A 19000-nucleotide genomic window follows, 5' to 3' on the forward strand; every position below is an offset into this window, starting at 1 on the left:
CGTTCCTCGCGTCGGCAGTGCGACCCACTCACCACGGCGCCCTGACTGGCTGACCCGGGATCTGGAAGGTGCGTCGAGGAAAGGAGAGACGTGGTGAACACCACCTCTGATCAGGCTTCAGAAAGACCCGTCTGCCCTGACCTCCTCCTCCCCACTTCTCCCCCAGAGTCCCGTGGGCCGCGCGCTCAGGCCTGAAACTCCGGGGTCCCGGACCAGGCCAGATGACACCCTCCCCCAACTTGGGCCTGGGCCTGCACGGGGAAAGAAAGACCCAAACGGCGCGGCTAGCGCTCACGCTCGCTTGCTCGCGCTCTCTCGCGCCCTCGCTCTCTGTGTCCATGAGAAAGGCCGGGCTGGGCCCCAGCTCGGTGTATGACAAAAGAAGACGGCCCGGCTCTGGGAGCCCCGTGAACCGCGCTGTCCCAGCTCCAGGGCGCAGACCCCAGGGACGCCGGGATGAGGGAGTCTAATTTGAGCCGGCTGGACTAGGGAAGAAGAGGCGGACGTAGAGCGCGCTCCGGGCCTCGGGCAACTTCTGCAAGTTCCGGGGATGGCGAACGGGGCAGGGGTCCCTCTCCCACTAGGCCCTGGAATCCTGGCCCCCAGATACTGGTGAGAAGACAGAGGAAGGGAGATGCAGTTTTCAGATCGCGCGGCCCCCGCCCCCAGCCCCAAACTGGAAGGTAAATACTTACTTAGCCTCCGAACCAGGTACAAGCTAATACTCAACAATACTGATGCCTTGTTTTTTTTGCTCTGTCCGGACCGCAACGCTGTAGCCAATTTAGATATGCTATAAATTTAAGAGGTTGCCATGGCCACCGCGCGCCCATTGGCCGACGGGCCCCCTACGTGCCGCGCCACGTCACCAAATCTGAATAAGGATGCGCGAATTAGGCGGCGGCCAGACAAAGATGAGGATCGGGACCGCTTGAAAGTGGGGGAAAGTGCCGGCGCCTCCGCCACCGGGGAAAGCCGCTCCGCAGCGCCGAGGCCCTTAGCCACCCAAGACACCTGGGGGAGCCCGGAACAAGCACTGGGGCGCGCGGCCCGGGGCATGAGGCTGTGAAAGCCACCCCTCCCCACCCCACCCCGGGCAGCCCAGCGCCAGGACAGCGATCACCCAAGGACTTGACCGGCTGAGTCTTGGTCCGGACCGGACTCGCCCGGCGGCGGCCGAGATAAGAGGCGGAGCGCAGCAGCGGGGCCCGGGGGCCCGAGGGCCGGGGGCCCAAAGGGAGGGCAGGGCGGCCCGAGCCGCCGGGGCGCTATGATGGTGCACTGTGCCGGCTGCGAGCGGCCCATCCTCGACCGCTTTCTGCTGAACGTGCTGGACCGCGCGTGGCACATCAAATGCGTTCAGTGCTGCGAGTGTAAGACCAACCTCTCGGAGAAGTGCTTCTCGCGCGAGGGCAAGCTCTACTGCAAAAATGACTTCTTCAGGTAAGAGGCCGCGCCGCCCGGCCGCCTGCGCGCCCGCCCTGCGCGCTCCGTTGGGGCGCCCGGGAAGGGGAGACCGCGAAACCAACCTCCTGGGCTCACAAGCTTAAATGGGAAGCGGGGCAGCCCGCTGCTCTCGTCCTGTCCTTGGTCCGGGAAAGCGCCCGAGCCCGGGCGGAGTAAGAAGAACGCTGCTTTGCTGGCTCTAGTTCGCTCCTGCAGGCCGGCTTGGAGCCGCGGTGGGGCAGGGCGGAGAAGCCCTGACAAACTTGCTCCCCACGCGTCTCTGCCCCTTCCCCGCAGCTGCGACCCCAGGGGGGAAGTTCAAGCCCGGTTCTGAGAGAGGAAGAATTTTTGCCTAAGTTAGGGGCTGCTGGAGGCTTCTCCCCCCGGGGCAGAGTGTGGGATCCTGGGGGGCTGACCTCCCGGCAGGCCAGGGCCCCAGAGCCCTCCTGGACAAACACAAACTTCCCCAACTCCGAGGGGGCTCAGCCAGGAAGATCTCTTCTGATGATGGGGGGAGGGAACCTTCTCCTCCTTGCCCCCCCCCCACCAACTCCTTACACATTTTTTCCTGTCTTGAAATGTACAAACGAAATCGAGAATCAGGACCTCCAGGGTCCAGTCTGCGATGTGTCACCTTCCCTTGCTGCCCATAGGGGCCCTCAGGTGAGCCAGGGCAGAGCACTTTTCTGGGCCTCAGTTTCCCCACCTGGGAAACACCAAGGGATAGCCTGGAAGGCTGTGGGTTTTCTGGCAGTTCAGCCCTGCCTGCTTCCGCCAGGCGCCCGGAGCCGGCTTTGTGCCTGTGAATTCCGGGCACCGAGGGAAGCGGGGCGTGATTAACACCGTGGAGAAAGGCTGCTCACCGGCCCCAGCGGCTGGGCACTAGGTAATTTGAATAGGAGAAAATGTCAGCCACGGCTTTACACGTGTAAACTCCCTGGCTCCAGAGGCCTGAGGCCCCTAATGTGGCGATGCTTGCAAAGTGCCTAATGATTTTTGATAAGGTGCATATGGCCAATTACGCTGCCGGATAAGGCCAAAAGTGACTTATGGCTTCTAATGCCCTCACTACATCAACGTCACCCAAATTCGCCTTGTTTAGAGACATGGGTATGAGTAGATGTGGGGCCCCAAGGTGCTGGGCCCTCGCTCTCCCCCTCAACCTGCACCTAACCCCTCCCAGTGCTGGCCTGCACACCCATCTGGGGGGAGGCTGGCCTTCTCCAAGCGCTCAAGGAAGAAAGAAAGGGATTTAGATCAAGAACTCAGTAAAGGGGGAATTTGAGAGATCCCGTGTACCGGCCTTGCAGGTTTAGGATTGCCTGCTGGTCACATTCTCCCGGCGCCTGCCAGGGCCGGACATTTTGGGGGGTTGGAGACTCAATCCCTGCTCCAGAGTCCACCGTTCCAAGGCCCTGCTGTCCATAGGGCCAACTAGCTCCCGCGGGTCCCAAAGTGGGGACTGGAAGGCCTCTGGTGCTGGTGGCACTGGGAATCAGCAAAAGGTTCCTTCCTGCCTGCTCAGGTCCAGCTCAGGAGAGGAGCTCCCCACTCCATTGCTAGGATCTGCCAGCCAGGCCAAGTGGCCTTACCTGGGCCCCAGCAGACTGGACAGGATCCAGGAGGCAAAGCCAAGGAGTGGCCCAAACCTGGCTGGCCTGGCTTAAAATGTTAAAGAACTCGGACAGCCAAGTTTGCCTCAAGAAGCCCAGGCAGATCTGGCAGGGATGCAGGGAGCAACTTGGGGTGCTCTGGGTCTGTGCTTGGCTGAAGGCTGCACCCATTGCTCTAAACCTTGTGGAGGGTGAATAAACCCGAACAGGGCGCGACAGTCCCAGCCCCAAGAACAGCCCAGGACATTTGTCTCACCTCTCTCGCACTAGCCAGAGAGTACAGGATTGGGGTCTCATTTGACAGATGTGGAAATGGGGACCTCTCAGAGGCCAGGGTGGGTGGGAAGAGGTCAGGGGCTCAAGAGGATGGGACCCGGGCTGCTCCAAGGTGACAGGACATGTTGTGTGTGCAGGCGCTTTGGCACGAAGTGTGCGGGCTGTGCACAAGGCATCTCGCCCAGCGACCTGGTGCGCAAGGCCCGCAGTAAAGTCTTCCACCTCAACTGCTTCACCTGCATGGTGTGCAACAAGCAGCTGTCCACGGGCGAGGAGCTCTACGTCATCGACGAGAACAAGTTCGTGTGCAAGGACGACTACCTGAGCTCCTCCAGCCTCAAGGAGGGCAGCCTCAACTCAGGTAGGCGGCCTCCTCCCCTCCCCAGCCTCATGCCCTAAGACCCTCCGGCCGCAGCCAGCCTGGCACTCTCTACTTGGACGCTTGTGCGCATTCTGTGCCTGGCTCAGAGCTCTCCACTCCCATCGGGCATTTCTAGGGCAAATGGAAGGGTGGGGGCGTGGGGCTGGGGGGCTGGGGAAAGGGGATAGCATTTGGAGTCTGTCCTACAGGAAAGGACTACCAGCTCTTCCCCCCCTCTCCTTCCATTGAAGGGCCTTTTCCAAGTTGCCCTCCTCCCCCAATTTGGAGCTACACAATTCCCCCCCTTTCTGAGTCTTTTCAGCTCCTGGTAATTTCAGGCGGCACTGGGAGGACGGTAATTGGAGTTTGGAGGAAGGAGAGATGGGGGAGGAAGATCTGAGGCCCAGAGGGCATCTGTGGCCTCCTCGCATCCCCTCTCCACGGAGGCCTGGCTCCCCCAGAGGGCGTGCCTCCCCCTTACCCAAGCAGTAGCCGAAAAGAGCCGCGAGGGCTGGAGAAGGGTCCCTCCGTAGGCCCGGCCCCGCCTGGAGGGAGTGGGCGGGCGCCGGGCCCCTGGGGGAGGGGCTGTCGCGAGACTCGGAAGGGGACCCGGCGCGGATGGCGGGGGCCTGGGTCGGCGGGAACCGGCTACCCGACTGGAGAGACCTTGGGCCGCCGCCGACGCCGCTGTCCTCTTCCCGTTCCGTCCGCCCGCAGTGTCATCCTGTACGGACCGCAGTTTGTCCCCGGACCTCCAGGACCCGCTCCAGGACGATCCCAAGGAGACGGACAACTCGACGTCGTCGGACAAGGAGACAGCCAACAACGAGAATGAGGAGCAGAACTCGGGCACGAAGCGGCGCGGCCCGCGCACCACCATCAAAGCCAAGCAGCTGGAGACGCTCAAGGCCGCCTTTGCCGCCACGCCCAAGCCCACGCGCCACATCCGCGAACAGCTGGCACAGGAGACCGGCCTCAACATGCGCGTCATCCAGGTGCGGCCGGGCCCGGGTCACCCTTCCCCAGGCCGGCTGAGCCCGGCAGCCGGGGAGCTCAGAGGAGCCTCCCACCCAGCCTCCTTGGCTAAGAGCGCGCCGAGTTCGGGTCGGCCGAAGGGCAGACTGTGCCCGACGTCAGGGCCCGCTGCTCAAACTTCTAACCAAAAGATTCCGCAGAGCCCTGCTGTCCTCCTGACGGTGCGATCTTGGGCGGGTCACTCATCCCTCGGAATCCCGCCCCCTCCCCGTTCAAAGAGAGTTTTAAGCCTCGCCGAGGTACCCCTCCTTTCCTCCCATCTTTCGGAGCAGAGAAAGGGGCAAGGTTCTTCCCGCGCCCCCCTCCCTGCGCGGGTGCGGCGGCAGACAGACAAACCGCCAGAACCCGGCTGGGGAGCCGAGGGGCCGGGACTAGAGCCGTGCCGGGCGGGAGGCCTTTATAAAGCCGTCAGGCCGAGGGCGGGCCGAGGACCAGGAAGCCCAAGTCTTTATGAGTCGCCCCACGGGTCCGCGAAATCCTTCACCCTTGGCTGGTTCCCCGAAGCCCCTCTCCACCTCTCCCGGCCTAATCCGCCCGGCCCCCGCCTCTGGGCAGTCTTGGTGCGCAGGAGGCTATAGGACCCAGAAGGGGCGGCCTGGGCAGGGAGGGGAAGGCTCCCCGGACCTGAGCTCACAATTCCCGCCCTGTCCCAGGTGTGGTTCCAGAACCGGAGGTCCAAAGAACGCAGGATGAAACAGCTGAGCGCACTGGGCGCCCGGAGACACGCCTTCTTCCGGAGTCCGCGGCGCATGCGTCCGCTGGGCGGCCGCTTGGACGAGTCTGAGATGTTGGGGTCCACTCCGTACACCTACTACGGAGGTAAGGACCCACCCCCCACCCCGGAACGCTCTGCCCTACACCCAGGCCCGTTCGGTTCTGGGGACTGAGGACGCAGGGCCGGACGCCGGCACTGTTGGCCGCCAGGGATCCCTCCCTCCCTTTTACGCACGCGGAACAGACACAATCATGAACAACAGACACACAGCAACAGACGGGCGCATGCTCATCCATAGATACCTCCTAGACACGAAATCAGACACATGGGTTCACTCACACATACGGTGGTACACGCAGATAAACACACGCACCCACGCAGGACACACGGGTGCCACTCCCTTGGCACACACGAGTTCAGAGACCTCAGGGATACAAATCTAGGCACGTGGTCACACACAACACACACAGGTGTATGCCACTCCCCAGATTCACTCACTGACAAACATACCCAAAGAGATTCACGGGCTCACACACTCCCAACCATCATATCAAGGCGAGCACCGCAAATCCACATGCATCCTGCCCCAGCCGGACACCCAGGCTTCTTGCTGCCCTTGCCCTTGGCGGCGTGGCGCACTTGGCACCAGCAGGAACACAGGCACTGGAGGGCAGCATGGGCAGTAGGGGTGGAGGGGTCAGAATCCATCCCGGGCCACCTGCTAGCTAGTCGGCACCTCCTGTTCCGCCGCGGGGACTATGCGCTCAGCGTCTGGCACTGTGAGCCAGGATGCGGGCAGGTGCTCTGGGCAGGACTCTCGCCCATTCTCCAGCCCCAAGCCCACCAGTGTTCATTGGGTTGGGGGCGCAAGAGTTGGGCCCACCCAGTCACCCACTCTCTGTCTTTAGGGCTGCAGGGGCAAGGAGCTGGAGTTTGCAGAGAGGCATTCTGCTGTTGGTGTTCCCGGGCGCAAGCCTGGGGGAACTCTCCTCGCCGTCACTCCTTTTCTTCCTTCCCTCCTCTTTTCCTTCTTCCCTTGTCCCCTCACCCCTCCATTTCCCTCGTCCTTGCTTGGCGACCCATTCCAACCCCCCACGACCATCCCACCTCCCTCACGCTGGCTTTTTGAGACCCCAGGTGCTCTAGGGAATCCACACACTGTCCTGCACTTCCCCAACCTTTGGGCTCAAGGAAGACACCTCCCCCTTGTGTTTCTGAGCCTCTGAATTTGGAGAGCCGGCGGCGTGCCTGTGCCTGAGACTGATCTCTGCTGAGTTGTTCAGTGCCACAGGCCTGGGCGGTGGGGGGAGGGGGGGCGGCTAGTGGCCCAGTTTGGGGAGAGGTGACTTTTCTTAGAAACATGCATTTGGAGGCAATGACGGCCAGCGACGGGTGGGGTAGGCGCGCGCCGCACCCAGGCAGACCAGGAAGGAAGGCTTCATTCAGTACATGGTCGACCTAGGAGGTTAGATCTTCAGGTCCGGCCAGCCCCCCCCCCCGAAACTGTGGGCAAATTGCGCAGCTGTGCTTCTGGGGGAGAGACTCTGCGATGGCATGGCCCGGGTTGGGGGCTACAGACGCTGAGGACAGCTCGGATGGTGGACGTGTCGGGCGGTCTTCAGCCACGAACTCTCCCTACCTATCTTTGCCTCGGTCCGCACGCCATCTCCGCCCGACGCGGGGAGGTGGTGGGGCGGTGCATTCCGGAATTTCTCCCCGCCTGGGTAATTAAGCAAGGTTTCCCCGAGGACTGGTGTGCCCCCACCAATCCCGCCGCCTCCTCTACCCGCGCGTCTGCTGGATGGGGTGGGGGCCTGGACACGCGGGCCCCTCTTTCTCCGGAATGGGGGGGGCAGGACCCCCCAGCCCCAGGGAGGCAGCCCCGCCTAGTCCGCGCTGGGAGATCCGGGCGGCGGCGGCCAGCAGCGGGCGAGAAAGGGGCTGGGCGGCGGGGCCGGCGGCTCCCCGTGGGAGCGCGGACAAAGCCCCAGCTGCGGCTTTTGTGCCCTTTTCAGACGGCGTTTGTTCCAATTACCTCCGGCCCGGCCGCCATATGGGCGGAGGCGGCGCGATCCGCGCGGGGGCCGCGGCCCTTGCTGGCTTGCCCGCTCGCTGCGGGCCGCGGCCGTCCCCCATCCCCGTCCCTTAGGGGCCCCAAATTCGCCGCTTCCAACCTTTCCCTTCACTTTCGGGGAGAATGGAATGAGTGGTTTTTAAAAAGTAATGGGCGACCGTTTTAGCTGTTGCTTAAACCGTTTACAAGCCGCGCCTCCGGGCACCCCCATTTGGAATGATTTCAGGGTTTGGAGAAAGAAGGGGGACAGGCGGCAGGGGACGTCCAGAATTCGCCCTAGTGACTGAGACCCGAAGACCCAGTGTGGGGTGGGGGGTATTGCAGAGGAAACCCGGCTTGGGGGTGCGCTGGTTTTCCCGCCGCACAAAGCGGGTTATTGTCACCGGTGCTGGCGACAAGGTGCTCCTTTCCTGGGGTCCCACACCCCAAACTTTCACGAGGCCGACCTGGAAGAGGTCCCCGGGGAGGGGACTCTGGGAGGAGGTCAGAGAGTTGATGCAGAAACAATTTATTGAGAATGGGTGTTGTAACCTGGAGTCCCTGCGCCCCCTGATTTTGCGGGCAAAAATGTGATTTGTGCATTTTTCTGGAGAGAGCCCGTAGCTATTACTGGATTCTCAAAAGGACTCAGTGTCCCCAAATGTTTCAGAACCTGGGTGTCCTGGCAAACGCACGCTGAAGTGCCCGTGAAACGTTGGATGTGCGTGATCAGGCAGATGCCCTCCCTCCCTCAAGTCAGGCCTAGGGAGGCCGGTGCAAATGGTCGGACCCCCACATTCACCCAGAAGGTCACAGGGCTGTACTTGAGGGGGTGAAGGGCTGGCCAGGTCCGCGGGGTGCCTGCGGGGAAAGAGAGGGCACTCATCCCCCTTTCGAGCTCCCGTGCTATAGGCACATCCCTGGCCCAACTCGCCAGCCCCTCTCTGCTACTTGGGTGTGGGGTCCAGGTCTGGCTACTTCCCCGCCAGGTGGCCGCCCCCCCCCCAACCATTTGGTACTCTGGTCTCTATCCACCCCAACATCGCTGCCCAGCTCTACTCCAGGCATCTCTGGAATCTCTGACTCATCTGGCGGGTCTGTGGGCCCCTCTGTCTCTCTCGACCTTTCATCTCGCCCCTGGTCTCTTGCCGGTTTTTACCGGTGTGTCTCTAACCACACGGCTGGTCTCATCTCTTTCTCTGTGCTTGTCCTAGACCATCGCCCTGGTCTCTCTCTGCCTTGGGCTTGGCACGTCTGGGTCTCTCTTCTGACCTGAGTCTGGGGGCTCCCTGCTGAGTCCCCTCTTAACTCCCCTGTCACTCTGTTCTCTGCGGATCACTCACTGACCCTGTCTCTGCCTGTTTCCATGTCTCTGGCTCTCTGTGGATCTTGCCCCAATTCTAAGACACAGTCTAGGATGCTTCACTGTCTGCGTGTCCACTGCCACTGTCTCTCTCCATCTCTGTCTGTCGGGGAACCTCTGACTTTGAAGTCACAACATCCTTCTGTGTTTCTGTCTCTGAGTCCCTCCCTCTGGTCCGGCCATCTCTCGGGGTAGGTGTCTGGGCCTTTGAGCACCTCTCCTGGTCTCCCTCCCTGACACTGGCTCTGGGTCTGCGCCCTCCGCCGCCTCCGCCAGCCGCCCTGTCCCTTGGTCTCCGCGGGGCTCGCCAGCCTGAGTCAGTGTCGCGCGATCCCCGCTGGGTCCGCCCGGGTCCCCTCCCGCGTTCCCGCGTCCCTCCCGGCCGCGCCGCCTCTGACCTCTCCCTGTGTCCTCCTGGTCCCCTCCCGCAGACTACCAAGGCGACTACTACGCGCCCGGAGGCAACTATGACTTCTTCGCGCACGGCCCGCCGTCGCAGGCGCAGTCCCCGGCCGACTCGAGCTTCCTAGCCGCGTCGGGGCCCGGCTCGACGCCGCTGGGCGCGCTGGAGCCGCCGCTCGCCGGCCCGCACGCCGCCGACAACCCCAGGTTCACCGACATGATCTCGCACCCGGACACGCCGAGCCCCGAGCCGGGCCTGCCGGGCGCGCTGCACCCCCTGCCCGGCGAGGTGTTCAGCGGCGGGCCCAGCCCGCCCTTCCCCATGAGCGGCGCCAGCGGCTACAGCGGACCCCTGTCGCACCCCAACCCCGAGCTCAACGAGGCCGCCGTGTGGTAAGGCCGCCGGGCCCGGCCGCCCCCGGACGCAGCCGCCCGAACCGACACGCCGCCCTCAGGGCTTCCCTCCCGGGTCCGCACGCAGCGGCCGCGGCTCCTCGGCGGGGCGCGCGGGGGGCGCCCCCGGGTCCACCCCGCGGGCGCCGCGGGGTACCCCCCGTCCCCCGGCCCGCTTGCCAGCAGCCCCCCGGCGGCGGAGGCGGTGCTTGGGACCAAAGTCGATATACCGCGGAGGGTCGAGAGATTTCAAGCACGCTCCAGACTTCCCCCGACCCCTACCACCGCCTCTTCGGACCAACAGAGGGTGGAGGCCAAGGGGCGGAGCTGATGTTCCCCCTCTCTGCAATCCGAGTGGCATTCGGGTAACCTTATTTCTCACTCTGCTTTCCCCGTCTTTAAAACGAGATGATAAGAAAAAGAGAGAGAGTGAAGGGAGAGCGAGGGAAGGGAGCAAAATGAGGAAGAGAGAAGATGGAGAGAGCGCCAGCCGGAGAGAGCACGGGAAGATGGAGAGAGAGCGAGAGAGGAGCGCGCTTGAGTGGGGGTGTCCCCGGGAGGAGGACGGAGCCTCCTGCGCGCGGGCGCCCTCTGGTGGCCATACTTGAGGATCAAGGTCAGCTTTCTAGGAAGGGGGCGGTCCGGACCTCGCGGGCCCCGGGCCAGGCAACCCCCCGCCCCCAACCCTTCCTTCCTTTGACATTTATTGTGAGCCCGGGGGTCCAGGCCAGACTGGAACACTTACCCACCCTGCTCTCCCCTTGGGCAAGGCGCCAAGATTTCTGGGCTCAGGCCCACAGACCACCCTCCATGCCCGGGGCCAGGAGGCTGGGTCGTCAGGATGTACAGTATTATACTTTTTTGGAAGTCGAACGCTTCTAGTTTCCTTATTTTGTATAAAGAAGAAACAAATAAAGTATGTTTTTGTGTTTACTGTTTATTTATTGTACTCTAGTTATCTGGGGTTGGACATTTTTATATTTTTAAGAGGAGGGTGGGCAGAGTGAGGGAGGGGAGACAGAAAGAGGTTTACCTAAAAAAAAAAAACCGCAAAAAACAAAAAATCAACTTTTTTAAAGAAGAAAGATTAATAAAAAAAATTTTCTTTTTTCCCTCAGTGCTGTGTGGTTTTCTTTTGTGTGTGTGCCTGCCCCCAGAGTCCCTCCAAGTGAATAGAGTCCTTCTTCTCTCTAGTTCACATGTCCCTCATAAAACAGACTTGATGGGTATAAAGCTACCTGGAGCGGGGTGCTTTTGAGAATCACTAGGAAATGAAAGTGGCTGCCATTTTTTTTTTGACAGTCACTATGTGCGGGGCACAGTATGGCCCCGTGCTTTCTATAAAGACCACCATCTAACAAGCCTACCCCGCACACAGTAGGTCTTCAAGATATTTGACCAACGAATGGTTGTGTGATGTGTTTGTCCCCGGGGTGTCAGAAGAACTCTAGCTTCCCTCCTAATGAGGCCTCGTGTAATTCCGGCGGGCTGGTAAGCTGACTCTAGTTATCTGCAAGGCTGTATTAGGGCAGAAGGACCCCAGGGAGGGCAAAGCTGATGTAGTCTGCAACTCCAATGGAAGGAATGCTGGTACCATTGGGTAAATCAGTGTGATGGAAAGAGTGTTAGATGAGATTTGGGAGGCTTGAGCCACTACCGGAAGACAAGGCCTGTCTCCTTACTTGCAAAAATGGGGATGGGAGGGAGGGCTTCCTACCTTCCCTTCCAACTCGGACACTGTAGGGATAGAAAAGCAGATGAGGGAGATAAAAATAAATGTGTGTCCTGCCTTATGTCCCTTTTCATCCAAGCTGGGGGCGGGGGGCTTGCCCACTTTAGCAGCAGCTGGGCACAAGGGGGGGGGGGGGGGGGTAAGGGAGAGGAGGAGACGTGGACCACCAAGGAACAGGCATACTCTAAGAGTCCTGCTCATCTGTCCCTCTTGTATGTGGACCTCGTGAGAATAATGCAAGGTGGCTTGGCTCTTTCTTTTCTTTCCTTTATACGCATTTGTCTTTCTCAGATGAATGCTCCTTGCTCATTGAGGAAAATTTAGAAATTTCAGATAAACAAAGGGAAAAAAATGTAATCACCCAGAATCTCAAGCACCTTGGTAATGTATTTGATGCCTTTCCTTCCAGACTTTTCTTTTTTTCTTCATTTTGAAACTAGAGATCATTCTCTACACGCCATGTGGTTACCTGCTCTGGTTCACTCAGCAATATCTCCCCGATTAATAAATTGATCGTAGTCAGAGTTATGTCATCCTCGGCAGTGACAGGCTGAAACCTGCTGGTGATGGGTGACCCATCCTTTTTTGGATTTTGTTTTCTTTTTAACCAGTTCTGTTATTGGACATTTGGGTCTGTTTCCTTTTTTTTTTTTTTTTTAATCACTTTAAACCATGCTGGAATAAATATCCTCCTAGCTAAATCTTTGGACTTGTAGCAGGGTAAGTATTATTTGCCCCATTAGGATGCTCACAGAGGTCAAGGGACTTGCCCAAGGTCACGTAGCTGGGGAGTGGCAGAGCAGGGATTCAAGCCCATGTACGTATTGGGTTGTGCTTCTACTCCACAATGGTGCCCTGATTGTAATGAATCACAGAACCCAAGAGAGAATTTGCAAGATTCTGGGCCCCATCTCTGCCAGGCCCCCAAACATTTGCTGGGCACATGTGAATTTTTCGAGAAGGGCTCACTTAGAACTTTCACCAGAGAGAGACCTAGGAAAGTGAAGTTCAGGGGAGTGGACTCACCTTCGCCCCCTGCAGACAGGCCTGTGACAGGGTCACAGAGGCAGGGAGGAGGGGGGAGAAGGGGATTTGCAAGAGATGGGAGGACTCCCTCCTGTGGGTGTGCTCAGACCCCCAGCCGAGGTAAAAAAAGCTTGAGCCAGAGGTGTCAAGGGCGGCAGCTGAGTGGACCTGCGGGGTAAGAATTCACTGTAGCCCTACCCCTCCCTTCCCCCCATCCAGCTACACACACACACACACACACACACACACACCCCAAACATGTATATGCTCACATAATTGCACATTCACACATACAAAAACATGTGCACAGGGGCGCCTGGGTGGGTCAGTTGGTTAAGCGTCTGCCTTCGGCTCAGGTCATCGTCTCAGGGTCCTGGGATCGAGCCCCGCATCAGGCTCCCTGCTTGGCAGGAAGCCTGCTTCTCCCTCTCCCACTCCCCCTGGCTTGTGGTCCCTCTCTCGCTGTCTCTCTCTGTCAAATAAATAAATAAAATCTTAAAAAAAAAAAAAAAAGTGCACAAGAGAGAGAGAGCACAAGCAGGGGGAGCGGCAGGCAGAGGGAGAGGAAGAAGCAGGCTCCCCGCTGAGCAGGGATCCCGATGCCGTGCTCGATCCCGATGCGGGGCTTGATCCCAATGCAGGGCTCCATCCCAGGACCCTGGGATCATGACCTGAGCCAAAGGCAGATGCTTAACTGACTGAGCCACCCAGGAGCGCCCCCACATACTTGCTTTGAACCCACATGCCCAGCCCCTGTGGACACACACAGACCCAAACCTCATATCCTTGTGCACACGTGTGCACGACATATACACAGAGCGTATATACCTGCCCTTCACATGCCCACAGTTTCCATCTGGGAGAATGCGGAGGGGAAGGAGCCTACCCATGCATCAGGGAGTACTTAAATAACCCCGGGGTGGTCCCATCAAGATCTTGGATGCTGTTCAGGACACCAGATTCCAGGAGGGAGGGCCATCTGTGGGGTCCAGGTCAGTACTTGGGGCTAACTCCCAGCGCCCTTCCTCTGAGTGTTCTTGAGTGAGGCAGGATGGGAGCAGTGGTCACCTGGGAGGAGGATGGGGGCAGAACAGAGCAAGGGCCCTGGGGTCCGGGAGACTATCTGGTCACTGTGTCACCTTTCTGAGCCTTGGTTTGCCCCACTGCAAAACGGGCTCACAAGGGTATTTCATCCACGTTGGAGGGATGTCATTCAACCTGTGGCCAAGGTTCTGAAAATCTAGGTCCCAGGTTCAATCCCCACCCCCATCTCCCTGCCCCCACCGACTTCCTTGGAGGAGGACAAGTGGGAGGGGGCTTGTCAAAATCAGCTCAAACCAACCCCCACTCCTGTGAGCTTCTCTCAACTCCTCAAGAGCCTACTGGACCCAGGGACTCTAAGAGAAGAGACCCCAGCCCCACCCACCCCGTCCCAGTGCCCCTATGGGGCCCACAGTCATGGCATTGGGTGCACTAAGTTAGGGAGGCGGTTTCTCAGGAAGGCTAGACAGGGAAGGGGGAGACCTGGGCAGGATTGCTGGTCCCTGGACACCCCCAACCATTTTCTCAAAGTGTGATCGGAGGGCGGTGCTTGCTAGAAGTACCCATCTCCCCAGGCCTCCTGGCCACAGCTGGCATTGCAGGACCACTGCCCGACAAAGTCTTGTCCATCTGAAGTTCCCCGTAGACCCTCACATGCCCTTCAGCATGAATGTCATTAACCCCACTGTGCAGATGCGAAGACTGAGCCCCAAGAGGTGACGTGAGCTGCCTGGGGTCACACAGCCAGGGAGAGACCACAGACCTAGGCTTTGAATCCAGAGCTCATGTTGCCCCTGGACCCAGGACAGAGCCTGGCCCAGGTAAGGCCTCCTTCTCTGCGAGCAACTACACCAATGAATGCATGCTTTCCAGCTTCCATACCATAAAAAGAGATCCTTTAGGAGAGACTCTTAATGAATGCTAATTTTCACTAGAAGCCACCTCACTGGATTTTGTTGGGGGGAAGGGAGGGGGCTCAACAAAACCAGCCAGAGGGCAAAGGGCATAATGAAAACTGCCAAGGTCAAAAGACACAGGGACTTCCGGCTTCTCCACCTTGCCCTTGTTTCTCCCGCTCACCCTCCCCCCACCATCCCCTTCTACCTCCATTGATGTATCTGTTCCTCTCCTTCTATCTCTTCATCACCTGTATTTATTATCATTTAAAAATAAAAGATTTCCGAGAGGGGGAAAACAATACTCCAAGCCATGCCAGTAAGGAGGCTAGTGAGCTCCTGGCTGTGCCCTCCAGCTTGGGGCAAAAGGGGCCCGTCTCCTGTCCCTGGCGGCCCCCAGGCTGTCATTCGGGCCACACTGGCCAGTGAAACCACATGTATTCCAGCCCCCATCATCATGCTGTCCCCCGGCCCCAGCCCTGTGCCCCTGCCCTGAGATGAACACCCCACAGAGCACGAAAGCTGACCCACTGTGCTTAGGACTAATATTTAAAATGCAGAATGGCTGTGGAGGGCTCCTTCTCCCAAGCCTTGTCGTGCAGTAAAAAGATATAAACAGAATAAATTACCTCTCCAGCTCGGATTATGAGAATACCCATCTCCTGACCGGAATTTTAAGTCCTGTCTCCCTCGTAGCGCCGCACACGGCTGATTTATGGAAACCTGAACACTTTTCTGCATATTTCTTCTGCTCAGCCAAGTGACCGAGTTTACCCTTCCTATGCCATTAGCGTTATTAACACCTGGGCAACCGATCATTGCAAATGGGCCATTTCTGTGATGAACGGAAACCTCTCCCGCCACTTCTCTGGGGCCTTGCTGCCTCTGGCCTCCTCTTTCTGCATTTTGTGCCAGGGCTCAGGACCGCCCCCACTTCCCCCTAGCACCTGCTGATGGGCTCCTGGGGGCTCTGGGAGGAAATCCCTCACCCCAGCAGGTGCCCGTGGCTTTCTGGTGCCAACACCACTTTTTTTTTTTTTTTTTAATCCTTCAGAGAATGTTCCAGGCGGAGGACAATGCCCCCATTGACCAGGGAAATAAACAGACTCAGAGAGGGCAAGAGACTGGCCTAAGCTCCCACAGAGAGTTCAGAGCAGAGTTGGGAACCAAGTCCAGGTCTTCCAGCCTGGCGATACTCCAAGTGTGGGCCTCAGCAGCAGCACCTGGGAGCCAGGTAGAAATGCAGAATCTCAGGCTCCACCCTGGAACTTCAGAGCCAGAATGCGTCTGACGCTCAGGGGATCGGAGTGCACGGTTGGCTTCTGAAGTAGTGGCTTAGAGAACACTCAGATTCTGAGTGATCCCTTTCTCGCTGGAGAAAAACCTCACCATGTAAATCTTCTTTGCTCAGAAGCAACAGGGTCCCCAACTCCACGGTCAAGCTAAGGGAAGATGAAGCCACCAGCCGAGCCAGTGTCCACATCTTCCTCCATGTAACATCCCAACGCATGGCGTGTCTCTGTCCCCATCCCCAGGCTGTGAGCAACTTGAAACCCTGGACTGTGTGAGTTGACCTTGGACACTCAACCTCTCTGAGGTTCGAGGTGTATAGAAAGGGTACAATCAGATCTAACCCCAAGGGTTCATTGTCAGACCCTGATTGACATAATAATGGTATAGTTAGAATAACAATGACCGCTCAGTGGATGCTGTTGTTACCATGAACCTGTTTTCTTCTATGAAGAAGGGCCTAAAGCATTTTTTAAAACAAGGACTAATTTCACAGCCTATTTGGACAGATAACGCAATTTATTACTTTCCAGAACGTACTTAAAGATATCCATGTTGCCAGCTGGAAAATTATAGGGCCTGCGACGATAAGAATGTGTCTGGCATGTAGTAGGAGGTCAAGGCTTAATCAAGAATAATTTGGCGGGTGCCTGGGTGGCTCAGTCATTAAGCGTCTGCCTTCAGCTCAGGTCATGATCCCAAGGTCCTGGGATCGAGCCCCGCATCAGGCTCCTCCTCCATGGGAAGCCTGCTTCTCCCTCTCCCACTCCCCCTGCTTGTGTTCCCTCTCTCACTGTGTCTCTGTCAAATAATAAATAATAAATAATAAATAATAATAAATAAAATCTTAAAAAAAAAAAGGAACGAAGGACTGACACCTGCTAAGACACAGGGGAACCTCAAAAACATGAGGCACAAGAAAACCACATATTCCGACTCCCTGCTCACTGGGGAGCCTGCTTCTCTCTCTGCCCACCCCCCACTCCTGCTCATGCTCTCTCTCTCTCTCTCTCTCTCGCAAAAATAAATAAAAATACTTAAAAAAAAAGGAAAACCACATATTGTCTGGTCTTTTTTTTTTTTAAAGATTGTACTCATTTATTTGACAGAGAGAGAGGCAGCGAGAGAGGGACCACAAGCAGGGGGAGTGGGAAAGGGAGAAGCAGGCCTCCCGCTGAGCGGGGAGCCCGATGCGGGGCTCGATCCCAGGACCCTGGGACCATGACCTGAGCTGAAGGCAGACGCTTAATGCCTGAGCCACCCAGGTGCCCCCATATTGTCTGGCCTTATCTATATAAAATGTCCAGAACAGGCACATCCGTAGACACAGAAAAGAGGGGGGGGGGGGGGGGGGGATGAGAAGTGGCTGCTTACTGGGCACAGAGTTTCCTTTTGGGGTGATGGAAATGTCCTGCAACTGGATAGAGAAGGTGGTTGCGCCACGTTATGAATGCACTGAACGCCTCCGAATTGTTCACTTTCTCGTGATTAATTTTACATTGTGTTTCACCTCATTTTTAAAAAATGAAAGAAAAAAGGGCGCTGGGTGGCTCAGTCAGTTGGGCAGCTGCCTTCAGCTCAGGTCATGATCCTGGGGTCCTGGGATCGAGCCCCACGTCCGGCTCCCTGCTCAGCGGAGAGCCTGCTTCTCCCTCTCCCTCTGCCTGCCGCTCTGCCTACTTGTGCTCTCTCTCTATCGCTCTGTCAAATAAATAAATAAAATCTTTGAAAAAAAGAAAGAAATGCAATTTTATTATGTTTGGGACCTACAGGACACCCAAACCTCACTAAAAAAATCAGTCGCTGCTGCGTGAAGAATCTTTGGAGCCTCTGTTGTAGCCAGATGGGGGGGCTCGGGCTCCAGCTCCCCCTGGCGGACCTTGCTGGAGGGAGTTTGCTTCATGCACTTTTTTGGGGGGGGTCCCCGAAATAAAATCGGCATCATTGTGTGGTTCTGCCAGACCATTATTTAATCAAGGCAGGGTTTCCTGCAGAGAGGGGCAGGGACCTCTGGAGGAACTGGGCATTTTCACACAAGCCTGATACACAGCAGGAAGTCACTCTTTGGGGTGCTTTTCCGCTCCTCTGACTGTCTTAGGGCCAGTCTCTGTTGGGTGCTAGTGTGTCTTAAACGCCCGTCTCCCGCCTGCTTATCAAACGCACTGCAGGCAGGCTCGGAGACTTGGCACAACAGAAGCCAGCCACAACATCCAGGCATCGTTTGGTTTTTCCTTTTATTTATCGCTACATTTATTACCTAATTCTGGGAAGTGATACCGTTTCTCCACTTAGAGTGGTGATAACGTTTTCTTTCTAAAAGGCATTTAAGGTTTCAAGAAACGTATGAACTGGGTAACATTAAAGATGATGCATGGATCCGCACAACCTGAGCCGGTAACGGGAGTTTGGGGACCACGTTTCAGGAATGTGCACGCTCCAGGAGAGCTGGCCCCTACCTGGCCCACCCCAGGTCACCAGAGACTTCTCTGTGGTCAACGCGCAGCCCCATGGGATTCTTCTGTGTGGGGCTGACTAGGTTATTCACCCCCTCTGGGCCTCAGCCTCCTCATCAGAAAAATGGGGCTGGGAGGTGGACCAAAGACCCCATAGCCACATTGTACAGACACCTGCCTGACTTCTTGAACTTTCTCTTCATTCATTCATTCATTCTTTCTTTCTTTCTTTCAGCAAATATCTGCTGAATGCCTAGTATGCATTGGGCATTCTTCTGGGCTCTGAATTACAGATGTGAATACAACAGGTTCCGTCCCAGGCCCCAAGGAGCTGATGTTTCACTGGGACAGACAAGAGCCAAGGGAGAAAAGCCATCATTTCAAATAGCAGTAGGAAGAGAAGGCGATGAGATCAAGAGGGCCTGGGTGTTGGGAGAGGCGCCTGGCCAGGCCAGGTCAGGGTGGGGCAAGAGGGGTACTTGCCGTGGGTGCAAAATTTAAGTGGTGGGGTGGGAGAGATGTGCACCAAAAACTCAGTTATCAAGGTAAATCGTGTTTTCATGTAATATTTTGAAAAATCAAATTAATGCAAAATAGCCCATAATGAGCAAAAATGGCAACCTTTTCAATCAAGACAGGATCTGACAGGCCTGGGATTCGGTGAGGTGAGACATGCAAGGCCAAGTGAGAGCCTATCTTTATTTAAAAATGTCACTATTATATTCATCACAAATTTCTTTCGCATTAATTTTAATTGAAAAAAAATATTTTATTACAATATAATTTATCTTGACCGCTGAGTTTGGGGCACCCCTTACTTTTTGCCCCCCAGGTGAGTGCCTTGCTTGCCCTGCGAGGCAAGGCTGTGATCCAGGAGGGCCCCTCTGAGGTAAGGCCTGCATGAG

The 19000-nt window shown here is 57.3% G+C and overlaps 1 protein-coding gene across 1 annotated transcript; it reads left to right on the top strand.

Annotated features, from left to right (window-relative positions):
* The first annotated feature begins 1270 nt into the window (after nt 1–1270).
* LHX5 (LIM homeobox 5) lies at nt 1271–9661 on the top strand. The gene is made up of 5 exons (XM_032431495.1): nt 1271–1443; nt 3473–3696; nt 4414–4691; nt 5385–5550; nt 9294–9661. Exons 1-5 carry the CDS (start codon nt 1271–1273, stop codon nt 9659–9661), a joined length of 1209 nt encoding a protein of 402 aa, XP_032287386.1.
* Nucleotides 9662–19000: the final 9339 nt, after the last annotated feature.

This window comes from Phoca vitulina, unplaced genomic scaffold (genome assembly GCF_004348235.1).
Source record: "Phoca vitulina isolate PV1807 unplaced genomic scaffold, GSC_HSeal_1.0 scaffold46, whole genome shotgun sequence".
Taxonomy (NCBI): Eukaryota; Metazoa; Chordata; class Mammalia; order Carnivora; family Phocidae; genus Phoca; species Phoca vitulina.

Excerpts from the sequence above, each read along its gene's own strand:
- LHX5 (XM_032431495.1), top strand. The coding sequence starts at position 1,271 with ATGATGGTGCACTGTGCCGGCTGCGAGCGGCCCATCCTCGACCGCTTT. Across the intron at positions 1,444-3,472 it reads TGCAAAAATGACTTCTTCAG|GCGCTTTGGCACGAAGTGTG; the intron begins GTAAGAGGCCGC and ends TTGTGTGTGCAG. Across the intron at positions 3,697-4,413 it reads GGAGGGCAGCCTCAACTCAG|TGTCATCCTGTACGGACCGC; the intron begins GTAGGCGGCCTC and ends GTCCGCCCGCAG.